This window comes from Galleria mellonella, unplaced genomic scaffold (genome assembly GCF_026898425.1).
Source record: "Galleria mellonella isolate WM207_F2 unplaced genomic scaffold, CSIRO_AGI_GalMel_v1 utg116, whole genome shotgun sequence".
Taxonomy (NCBI): domain Eukaryota; kingdom Metazoa; phylum Arthropoda; class Insecta; order Lepidoptera; family Pyralidae; genus Galleria; species Galleria mellonella.
The window spans coordinates 2,510,122-2,522,905 of NW_026441978.1; the positions used below are offsets into that span (position 1 = coordinate 2,510,122).

The 12,784-nt window shown below is 33.8% G+C and overlaps 1 protein-coding gene across 1 annotated transcript in view; it reads right to left on the reverse strand.

Moving 5' to 3' along the window:
• Nucleotides 1-8,838: 8,838 nt before the first annotated feature.
• The window catches only part of LOC113513971 (uncharacterized), a 149,939-nt gene continuing 145,993 nt past the window's right edge, over nt 8,839-12,784 (reverse strand). The window contains exon 12 of the mRNA XM_052894132.1: nt 8,839-12,663. Coding sequence (XP_052750092.1) covers nt 11,440-12,663 — 1,224 coding nt within the window. The 3' untranslated portion in view covers nt 8,839-11,439. The remainder of the gene's footprint in view (nt 12,664-12,784) is intronic.

Consider the following 12,784-nt stretch of genomic DNA (forward strand, 5'->3'; position numbering starts at 1 on the left):
GAACTGATCGAGTTGAGGTAACAAAAAACATAATAACTTATTCTATGACATAGGCAACACACTTTTAGCTACACGTGTATGTGAAAGCATATATACATACAGCTAATTGCGTAATTGAATTCATACAACATTTTGATAAGTAAATATCCGCTAACAGATTTGAATACTTAATGCGGTAACATTATATTTCTCTGTACGAAATTGATACTAGTTCCATTGAAATTGATTTGATGTATGTCAATATTGTTTTACATTCACGAGTTGGAAATATTAAACATTTATGTACATAAAATAATAAGTAGGTAGATTAATGAATAATTTATTTGTATATCCAATAAATACACACTCATACACACACACACACACGCATGCACGTACGCACGCATGCACGCACGCACGCATGCGCTCTTGCACGCTCGCATGCACGCACGCACGCACGAACGCACGCATGTACGCACGCATGCACGCACGCATGCATGCATTCTAGCATGCACGCACGCACGCACGCACGCACGCACGCACGCAGCAAATACACACACATACACAAAATTAAAGAAACTTGCATAAACAGCAGAATTAAAACCTTTGACTTAAATTAAGTAAATATTTTACTGAACTAGATATTATTATGCAGTAGAAAAATTATTTTGTTTAATTCCGCAAAAATTTATATCACTAGTTAGTTGATTTGAATTATTTTGTTTAATTCCGCTACCATTAGTAAGCGTGCGACTGCTACCACTTGAGGATTGATTATTATTATTACTATTATTACTACCAGAAGTTCTACAACCTTTCGTACTAGACGCGCGTGGGTGGAATGGCGGTCGGTGACTAATAGCTAACATGGAAGCTTGTAGAAGTATTATCCTATATTTTGCTATTCTGTGTTATTCATATACTTTTGTTATTTATATCCTCGTCCTATTATTTTTATATCCTTTTTTATCTTTTTTAGTTTTTTCCTTATTTCATCTTTATTATTATTAATATCAGCATATTACTTATCTATGGTCATATATGATGATAAGGAAAAACAAATGGGCATCAGTTAAACTGAGGGTCGGTTACTATGTATATGTTGTACTGTATGAACATGGTTTTATATGATTTTTTATAAGTTTAAATAAATAAATGAAATATATAATTCTAAAGCTGGTGAGTTCCAGGTTTAGAGCGTTGAAACTTTAACTTACTAAATTGTCACAATTAACACAATTGTGTCAATTTTTAAAAATATTTTTAAAATTTTCAATGTTTCGGATTGATTATTTAAAAACTGCTCTGCTGACGGAATAAAACGTTAATAAATGCAATAATATTAACAATTTGTAATTTAATGAAGTAGGTGCAATGCTTAGACTATATAGATAGAGCATCTAACTTCATAATAGGGTAAACCTTTTGTCATTTAATTGTCAAATTAGCTGACTGGTTCTTTTTTTGTTAGTAAAATGTATACAGAAAGTTTTTATATACATTTTGCACCATTTTAATGCGTAAATATTCATTTTATTTATTAAGTATAGACAAAAGCACAAATGTACCTTACATTGTGTGCGTAAGTATATAGAACACAAATTTAAAAAAAACCAGTCAGCTAATTTGACAATTAGATGACAAAAAGTTGACCCGTTTATGAAGCTCGATGCTCTAAATTATTTATAGAAGTTATAAAGGAATCCCTCATAACTATTTCTTATGCAAAATTGTATGAAAAAGTTGAACCGCTTTTCTCGAAACATTTGTATGGAAATACTCTGTCTATATAATACAAGGTGCAATGTTTTAGTGGTAGGTTTATATGCAGCGTATTCTACGATTATTGAATTTTGAGTTTGCTAGCTGAGAAATTTTTAAATAATTATCTGTCAATGTAAAAAAAAAAAAACAATAAACACCAAAAAAAGGTTTAAGGTTTTTGATCGATTGAAAATTGGCAGATATTTGCGACGTTGCCAAATCGCAGTAAGCTAAAATTAAGACACATGAGACCGGTGACAATTCTAAAAAATCCTGAAAAAAACATTATGACAACTTTGCCTTATTAAAACATGGATATACAAACTTTTTGGTAAAGATCTGGCTGTATGGCTTAGTTCCTTTGCCATTATGGATAAATTAATACTAATACTCAGGGGGGAAAGGGATTGTTAGTAATGGAGACTGAGAATCTCATTGCTAGCAATATACTCAACCAGGTCCACCTCCTCGCGGTTCCCCCTGGAAACTATCATGATTAATTCCTGATGAATTCATCATGATGGGCCAACTGGCCTGTTTTCATTCTCATCTGTCACCCTTTACTGGTGCTCCGCCGGCGTATCCCGTTAGCGCGGGCGGGGTTACCATGCCATTGTCACCCATAAAAAAAAATACTCAACGCTCTGAAATCGCTGTCACCGTCCGCTTGTCACTTAAACAGTAATCCTATATACAGAGTCATTATAACGGCGGCAGATCGGAGACATTAAGTTGAAGGTGCTATAAATTGTGACTGATTATTTCTTATCGCGCAAGCTTACCTGAGACACATCTGATAGCTTGCCCTACGTCTCTGAGCTAAGTAATTAAGATTCGGACGATAAAGTGGAAATACTGTGGATTGTTTACGATTAAGGGGGAAACAATGTGATAGGAAAGAACTTTAGTAAATAAATACTAGAATTAGATCAATTTCGGACAACCAGACGGAGCGAGAGCGCCCATCCTTAGAATAGATTGTATAATCGTAGATATGTCATTTATACGCACGAAGCTCTTTGCGTCTTCCTTCATCTTGACGGCTGAGGAGTGGAACTCTCCCCCTGCTTATGTTTTTCCATCGAAATCTATTCAATATGAATAGGCTATTCGTGCACTCGTGAAGCCTATCTTTGACCACATCATCGCTTTCCATTAGGTGAGCTCGTGCCCAATTGCGGGACTGTTTAATAGTAAAAAAAATTCGAGTCCCGAAATCTATGTCGTTTTATTAAGACAAAAAAAATTCTATGGACGTCTACAATAGTAAGGAAGAACAATTGGGTATAAAAAAAAAAACATTTTTATTAATATTATACAATAAATACAGAAGTGGGTTTGTTTGTTACTACATGTCGCTACAATGGCTTTACCAATGATTATGAAATTGGGTACACATATACTATATCAAACTTAGAAAGATCAATGAACATATCCCGTTATAAAGATGAAGTTACGGATGAAAGCTAATCTAGATAGTATAATTTACAAAAGTGCGTTTGAAACTAGATGAATTAGTAAAAGTTATTGTACTCGTGGTAATTCATAACATTTCTCATAACAACACTACGTTTTTTTAATGAATGATAATTGAATGGCAACCCTGTCTGTGCTATGGGTATACGCTGGCAGAGTACCAGTAATCCATGATAGGTGAGGATGAATGCAGATCAATTGACCAATTGTGAAGAATTCCACAAGAATTAACCACTATGGTTTCCAGGAGGAACCACGTGGAGGTCGACTTGATAAGGTATATTGTTAGCAATGGGGCTATTAGTACTCGCTACTAATAATCCCTTCTCCCCAGTAACGTTTTACGCTTACTGCGTAGAATTAGGCGTAACGTAACCATGTCAAACAACATATGAATCGTTATATCTTTGCAAGTTTTACCTTTGCCGAGTGGTTCCAGTATAAAATGGGCCATCCTTTCCATCTCCATCGGTTTTTTGTAATAGATTGAATTGATAAATGAACAAGAGGAGTATAATAATAATACGAGTGCGTGCGTGCGTGAATGCGTGCGTGCGTGTGTGAATGCGTGCGTGCGTGCGTGTGTGTGTACGTGTGCGTGTTTGTGTGCGCGTGTGCTTGTGCGCGCGCGCGCGTAAATGTGGGCATGTCTGTATATATGTGTGTGTGTGTGTGTATGAGAGAGAGAGAGAGAGCGCACGAAAGTGCGTGCATGTGAAAATACATATAAACAGAGTAGGAAGAAGATCTTTATGAAGTACCTCAAAAACGCATGAATTGAGAATTTCCTCCATTCTGAAGCGGGTTGAAAAATAAACTTTTATGATTTAATGCTGAGCATTACTAAATATAATATCCATTAGTGTGAGAGCAAGAAAAGTTCGCGAGTTCAATCTTACCGTCTGAAGAATTAATTAACTTTCTGTCTCAACTGGCTTCGAACCGGTAGCCTGTCCAAACTTTATATTGGTTTTATTTTATTTATTGCTAGCCGTACAGCCAGTTGGCAGTTGGGAACTACAGATTGTAGGGGAGGAAATAAAAGTCAGTGCGTACTATAATTAGAGTTGGTTTATTGTTTCTTACAAAATATAAAGTTGGCGAAAGTTTTTATATTATTTACGAGTACTCCTCTATTATTAGCGTGGTTTTGAATATTACTACGCTGTATTGTCGCTCCTTGAATAGTAAACTAGTTAGGTATTGCGTTAAAAGGATGAAGTTTCTCACTATGTTTCTACATTAGTTATTAAAGTATCTATTATTAGTTTTTACCCCTGGTATCACCCATGTGCTAAATTACAATATAATCTACTCGTGTACCAAATGAAAACTGTTCGGTAGTTTTTGCGGGAAAGACTAACAAATCTATCGTTACAAATTCTCGTGTTTATAACATTGAAATGTCTTTTTACAGGATTTTAGAATAAAGATTTACAATGGCGGTAGGTGTGATAATCAAGAAGTGTCCAAGTACCTGTCATATATTATCTTGTCTGTCACTTGGCTAGAGATAAGTAATATATAGGAATATCTATGTATACGTTGTTGTTACAATATCTATAATATATATTGGCCCAATAACGTATATATTAAATCAGATATCGAGATGACATATCGGATCGAAATGAATATAGATTTCCAACTGCTACTGGCAATATAAAAATGGGCGATGGCCTTTCCTCCGCCAACAATGTCTAGAAAATAGATTCCGAAACTATTTTCGGTAAGGTTATCCCTTTACCAAAATAAAGTGAAACCTCAGATCTGATTAGAAAATTACTTTAAAAATTCTTTCTCTACTTTTATTCCCACTGACACAAAATACTAATTTAAAAGCTTTGCGGTAGATTACAAAGCAATCTTTTGCGTACGCAAATGCCCGCTTTTACAGGTTGCATAAAAATCTACAAGCATCGTGGCAAATCACATTCCAAATTTAAAAATCTATAAACAAATATATATAGGTATTTGCTTTCTGTTCTCGCCAATTGCTGTATTTTATTTAAACTAATATATCAATAAAACCTCCATATTTACCGACCGTTCGAAAACATGGATCGTCTACATATAATATGTTGTACATACACAGGCAGCTTACGACATGAAAAATGGCATCGTAACATGGATTTTAAGTGGTATGGATATCGAGATTTATGATTTTCTGAACGTTGGTTAGGAAAATGGGATATTGATAGTGTTATTAAAGGTTACGGCAATAAATCTAAAGCAGTTTATTCGCGTTTATATACTAATAATGTTCGCTTTTTCGCGTTTAGAAATAGACAAGAATTAAAAAAATCTATTGCCCTTATTAAGATCTCAGATCCCAGGTTGTTTATAACAGATTGCTTTTAGCCATAAGGTCACCTTTTGTATATACACATTCTGTATAAATACCCTTGTATATATCTCTTTTATGCGCAATAAAGAATTTATTATTATTTTTTTTGATTGATCAATATTTCTTACCTTATGTACAGTAATTGGCTGGTTATAATTTTATTATATGTATGTTATATATATACATACATATATTTGCCATAGCTTTACTCGCACGAACCCTTTTTACAGCTTTAAAAGTCGGTTGGAGGATCAGGAACCTATAGGAAGAGATAAGTGAACAGCTTTGTGATTTTATGAGGGTTTTGTTTTAATCTTTTAAAAGATATCAGTGTGTGCATTTTTTTTTTAGTTGTTTCGGTAAATTTATTTGTATAATCTTTTTGAGAATGAAAATTACAATAAATACCTCTGTTCCATTCATGTTACTGACATGAAGTGGTTGTGTTTGCATGGCTCTGTTTTAGTTTTAAGGGTGGGATATGGTAGGGAAATTATAGGCATAATACCTTAGTCCTCAAGAATGGCAACGCACCAGGGATACACAATATACTCTGTTATGTCCACGATATTGTTCATGTCTATAGACATGAACAATATCGTGGACATAACAGAGTATATTGACCTATAGGCCATGATTGCCACTTTTTATTAGGTGGGCGATCAGCTTGTTAGCCATCCCAAGTTGTATAAAAAAACCTTTTTTTTCTATGCAACTTAAAATGGCAATCAAGCTGACGGCCCACCTGATGGATAGTGGTAACCGTCACCTATAGGGGGAAAGGGATTATTAGTAATGGAGAATGAGAATCCCATTGCTAGCAATATACCCAACCAAGTCGACCTCCTCGCGGTTCTCCCTGGAAACTATCATGGTTAATTCCTGATGAATTCATCATAATGGGCTAACTGGCCTGTTTTCATTCTTATCTATTACCCTTCACTGGTGCTCCTCCAGCGTATCCCGTTAGCGCAGGCGAGGTTACCGTACCATTTTTACCCATCAAAAAAATACCCGTCGCCTATAGATGACATGAGCAGTACCATGGACATAACAAAGTATACTGTTTCGCCCATAATACCCCCATGCGTTGCCATTCCTGAGGACTCAGGTGTGATTCCTCTGTACCCAGTAAATTCACGCCATATCCCACCCTTCAAACCAAAACACAGCCATGCAAACACAACTCCTTCACGGTTAAAACACGAATGGGACAGAGGTACCCAAGCAATCGACTTTTGTACAAAGTCTCCCTCTGGTAACCTACCTAGAAACAAGGATACTTTTGAATTTATGTGAATAAAACAAATGTAAGTTTTTGTACAAAATATATTATTATTTTTTAACATTTCTGATGGTTAACTGAGGTTTTAAATGAATTATTTCTACACAAAACGTTCGTATGCGAATTGTAAATACAAAATATAAATTTATGGAAATACAAATAAAACATATCTGTAGCTTACAGGTACTTGTAGGTTTACAGAAAATATTGATGTTATAATAATGAAAGCAATAAATATAGAACTACTAGTGTTTGTTTATTAATAAAATATAGATATCCAATATCAGCTTTTTTCCATCACTTTGCCCGCTTGAATTAGTACATAAATCATCCTATGTATTAAGGTTATAACCTCATTTACAAAATTTCATTCAAATCTATACAGACGTTTAATAAACCATCTAAGATCATTTAAAAACTTCCACTCTCTATTAATATTATAAATGTGAAAGTTTATAAAGTTGTATGGATATTAGAAAATTTGGTACACATGTAGTTTCTGTCTTAATATATAGGATACTTTATGTACTAATGCATATGGGCAAAACCGCGAGAAATAGCTAGTTTTAAATATTAGTAAGATAAACACTAATATCAGAAGAAATCTGATTTGTCAGCATCTTGTTTAGCTGACGTTTTACAAGTGAGATTCGATGAGTATTTTATCCAAAGAAAGATAAGTAGACATACGACAATTTAGACACTTCTATGCTAAATGGATGCACAAAGTCAATGTTCTTGACACATTTTCCTTTAAAAAAAAATGTTCAATTTCATAAGAACACTTCCCATAGAACACTCTCTGCCGTAACTCCTTAATGCTAATGACTTCGTTATCACTCGCTGTAGTGTTTGAAATAATATAAATGATGATTTTGTATTGATGATTGATCATTATAGTGGATTATCGTTGTTTTATTTTCACTGCCTTGTTAAGCGTACGATAATAACTCATAACTACTTGTATTGAGTACATATTATTAACAAAGTCTATGCCGTTTTTACTAAAGAGAATTTAAATTCTGAAAATTGTCAATATTTGTGTAAACTTTCAAAGTTCAAGCAAAATAAATTAAGATTGTGTTTTACAAAAAGAATCGACTTCAATTATTGCAACATTAGTTACTTTAATTTAAAATTTAAACTAATGAATCGATTTTGATAAAATTTCTATGAAATTAATTTGAAGTACATCCTTTTAGATAATAAAAATTTTCTAAATCGGTTTATAACTGATGTAACAAATATAAAAAAAATACAACCGAATACTTCTTTGTGAAGTTGGTTGATGAAATGATTTTACATGTAACATGGGAGAGTAAGTCGTAGAAGACCTGAAGTGACGTATGTTCGTCATTTTGGTTTTTATCTATACTTATAATAAATCTGTAGAGAGGTCAATTCTGTACATGAAATATATTTCCAAAATAACTATCAGGGGGTGATTAGTGATCGATACTGATGCCAAAAAAGCAATCAGTAAAATTTTTATCTGTCTGTCTGTCTGTATGTTCGTTATAGAAACAAAAACTACTTGACGGATTTTAACGAAACTTGGTACAATTATTCTTCATACTCCTGGGCAGGTTATAGTATACTTTTAATCACGCTACGATCAATAGGAGCAGAGCAGTGAAGGGAAATGTTGGGAAAACGGGAGAAGTTACTTCATTTTGAAGCTTCCGTCGCGTGTACAGCTTTAATGGCCACTTTTTAAAATTTAAAAATGTCCACCCGTGCGAAGTCGGGACGGGCCGCTAGTCCTTAAATAAAATGCAGCACATGATACTGAAAATACAGCTTTATATACGTGGAAAAAATTTTAGAATTCACTTAAGTTTTTTTTAATTTATTCATAACAAATAAAAATAATTAAATCTCAAATATTTGCTCTTTATTTTAATAGTTTAGATACAGCAGTTATGGAAAAGATTGTTAGATTTATCGAGAAGAATGGACAAGATATAAAATTGTAGTCATTAAGAAAATATTTCACAAGTTTTGGAAAATAAAAAAAAAAAAACAAAAAAATTGTGATGTAAATATATTAAATTGAACGATGATTCTTTTAATGTTCCGATAAAGTAATGCTCAAAGTAATGCACTATAGGCTTTGCTTTTATTATTATATCGTTACGATAAAATTATAGCGTACCATACTGTACCGTGTTTTAATACAGTGTAGAAATTTAAATGAAAGTCATTTACACAAGTTTCAAACGGAATGACATTTGTGTTAGAAGACCATACTTATAATTAAAGTCTATAATAATTAATATAACATTAATCAATTTAATTGTTTATTTTTCATCTATAGCGGGTTTTAGCGGGTTTTTATAAAGGCGTTTACTAACAGTGCATGAACAACCATCAGTTAAAAAATACATAAATTATTGCAAATATACAACTATTTTCTTGCTAATAATCGTGCGTAGTTCGCCTTAATGTTAAGAAATTCAAGATCCCTTGGAAGTGAAAAACAAATTAATTTACAGTAGTCCGCCATTTTGCTAGCTTCCAATACAGTGTGCTCCCAAGAGATCATTGAATTTATATTAATACTAAGTGTTTTTACACACGAGGGGCACTTGAGCGATGACTGGGGTAACTGCAGCAGTTGATAATAGTTGTCAACGCATCAATGGTAAATATTGCTTCATTTTTGACTTCTATTAATTAAAGTTAATTTAGATTCTAGTCGTCGAAAGATTGAAAGAGGAATTTAAAGAATTTATTTAGTACCTTGAGAAATATAGGATCGATTAAGAATTTTGTCCGTTAACAACTGTAGTAGTAAAAAAATTGTGTTACACAAAGGTATTTTTTTATGAAATGTAAAATGGCAAAGAAACAGATGGCCCACGTGATGGAATGTGGTATTTATCGTCTATATACATGAACAAAGTCATGGGCATAACAGAGTATACTGTGTCGTCTACGATACCCTTTATGCGATGCCATATTTGAAAATTAAAATGTTATGCCTTTATACCCAGTGTACTACCATATACCAATCTTCAAACATTCAACTAAAAGCAATATTTTACAATGATAAAGTTACATTAAAGAGTCCACTATTTAGAAATAAAGCTGTTCATTGTTACTCTTCTTTTTGTAATGCAGATTTTATGTACATATACAATATTAAAGACTCTTCATTCATTCATTCATTATACAATAAATAAGAAAAGCGAGAAAACGTATCGATTATGTGTCGACTTGTAGTAACTCTAAGCGGCATCAGCTGTAGTTACCTCCGTCCTCGCTCAAGTGCCCCTCGTATGTAGGAGCACTAATAACATTCTTAATTTAGCTTCATAATATATTTACATTATATTAACAAGTACCAACTAAGGATGACGTGTAAGATGTTTCAGTCAAGATATTCAGAGGTGGGCTCCCAAATAAAGCGACGAACAGGGAAGCGTTAGCGAGAAAATTTTTGCTTCTGTCTCCATTTTAATTTTCTTTTTAACTAAATGTGATTTAATTTATATTTATTTATATTAAAATCGCATTTTTTATTTCACATGACAAATAAGCTTTTACATCATATATAAGTCAATTTATTTTCACTTTCAATTGAAAATTAACTATAATTTTAACAACGTATGGATTATTTTAAAAGTAAACTAAAATAGATAACTTTAAAATATAAAATTTATATTTTAAAGTTATTGATTAATTAATTATTATATCTTTACGTTATTTATGATGCTCAGTCATTGTTATTATTATACAATAACAATGGGATCGCATACCATAATACACAAAAGTACACAATCTTCATTTGAGAACCAACCATTTTCGTTGTTCGAGTAGGTTAAAAATTATTTCAAGTACAGGCATAGGTAATTTTTAATCAATTTCACGTTATCGCTTTAGCGTGGTTTATTAGAGACCCACCTAATTAGAGTAATATACTTGAAACTTTAATGATACTAAATGAGAATCTGCGGTGCTATAAAATAAGATGAGAGCTTTATAGTCTGAAAAATGCATTCAATACTTTCAACGTATCTACAATATGTTACAATTGATTTTATTTATGCATGCATATTGCGTTTTATGGTGTGTTGTTCCATAACATTTGCAAGTTATATCTAATTATCTTGCATTTTTCCTTTTTTTCCTTCTTATTAGATTCTCTCTCATAATTAACAGGTAATGGGTACTTCCAAATTTTATAAAAAATCATTACAACTATATTTATCTAAATGATAATTGCTTAATTGTTTGGCTACTATCACCTTGTCCTAACCTATGATCATTTCTTGAAAGCATTAATTAGTTCGGTATAGGATAGGTATATACATTAATTACACAACTATTAATTGAGCGCCTATTTTTACAAAGTACCCTCGAGTAAATACAATGGTTTTAGAAGCGCAGAATTTGAGCGCGTAAAACTAAACGATTCACTTTAAGTTTTTGAGAATCACAATTTTTGAGTTGTCGTTCAATTATTAACAAGGTAGGGCCTAGGCGCTCAATACAGTGTCTGTCAATGTAAACTCCAATCTAAGGGAAGATCTCGTGACGTAGAACGAGAATGAAGAGACGGCGGTGCATGGGCACCGCGGGCCGCGTGTCAGTAATCTAATGACTCCTCGTCAGGTGACCTCTTACGGCAACACAAACGCCAAGCAGCACCCAACGCGCAAATGCCCAAAGCAATTGCTAAACCAGCCCCCAATGCCGGAGCTGTCCACTCACCTGCAACTGAATTTAATGCCCTCGCACACAGTTCTGGTGCTTCATCGTTCAGTTGACCCAAAGGTGTGCCACCTAAAGCATCCAAGTAGCCCAAGCGACGTAAACTATCTTCGGAATATGCTTCCCTAGCTTTTTTCTCCTCTGCAGTCCAGAATTTCCTTTCTGTTGATGTTACATTTGGACAATTGACCACACCATTACATATAAGTCTTGCAGGTATACAAAGAGCATCATCTCCAGGACATATGAAATCGCAACCTAGTCCCGAGTCTGATGATTTTAATCCACCATCAGTTAACCGAGATGTCATAAGAGTACCGTCCGAGTTTTTAGGTAAATGAAAAAGGCCCGTCCAGGCAATTTTAAATGCAGCCCGTGCTGGGGAGGCGCTACCTATAAACACTATTCTGATTGATCTAGTTTTGTCTTTTTCTATTACTAATGGATCATCTAGGGATTCAAATCCAAGCTCACCAGCTGATAATATTGGTAATTTGTCAGTTTCAGAAACATTTCCACCGCAAATCGAAAGATAAGGATCAATTCTGCCTGGTAAATAAATTTGTATGTTTCCATCTTCACAATGCCTAGAGGCAAATTTAATGCTGTCGAAGTGTAACCAGATATCTCGTTTTTCCTCTATTTCCAAATCCCAAATACATTGAATACGTTTTGGTGGCTCGGTATAACCTAACGCTTCTAAATGGGGATATACTATTTCCCCATCTGATGCTGCTGCTAGTACAGCTGGTCCACATAAAGGTCCGTGAACAAATTCATAGCGAGCTTCAAAAAGTGGCGAAGGATTCTTGAAATACGATGCTGCAGCATGAGCGTTATCTACTATTAATTGTAAATTCAATGTTTCACCAGAGGATACTACTCTGTAAGGTCTTGCTCTGGATACTGTATTAGCGTGTTTGGCACAGAGACAAGAACCGAGAGATCTTTGTACAGCTAAATGTAGTGGCAAGGGTGTAGTGGTGACTCCCAATGATAAATTGGCGCTCTTTCCGCCAGGAAGTGGTTCCCAAATAATAAGTTTGTCGGCTCTATCTTCGTAGCAATTTTGGCAAGAAACCGGCGTGTACGGATGTTCCTGTAAAGAAAGATCAATTAAAACTTTTTAAATGACTTATCGTTACAGAAATATCTTTTTGGGAATTCTCAAATTCTGTTGTAAGTGTTAACCATTAAGAAATCTATTAATATGAGTGATA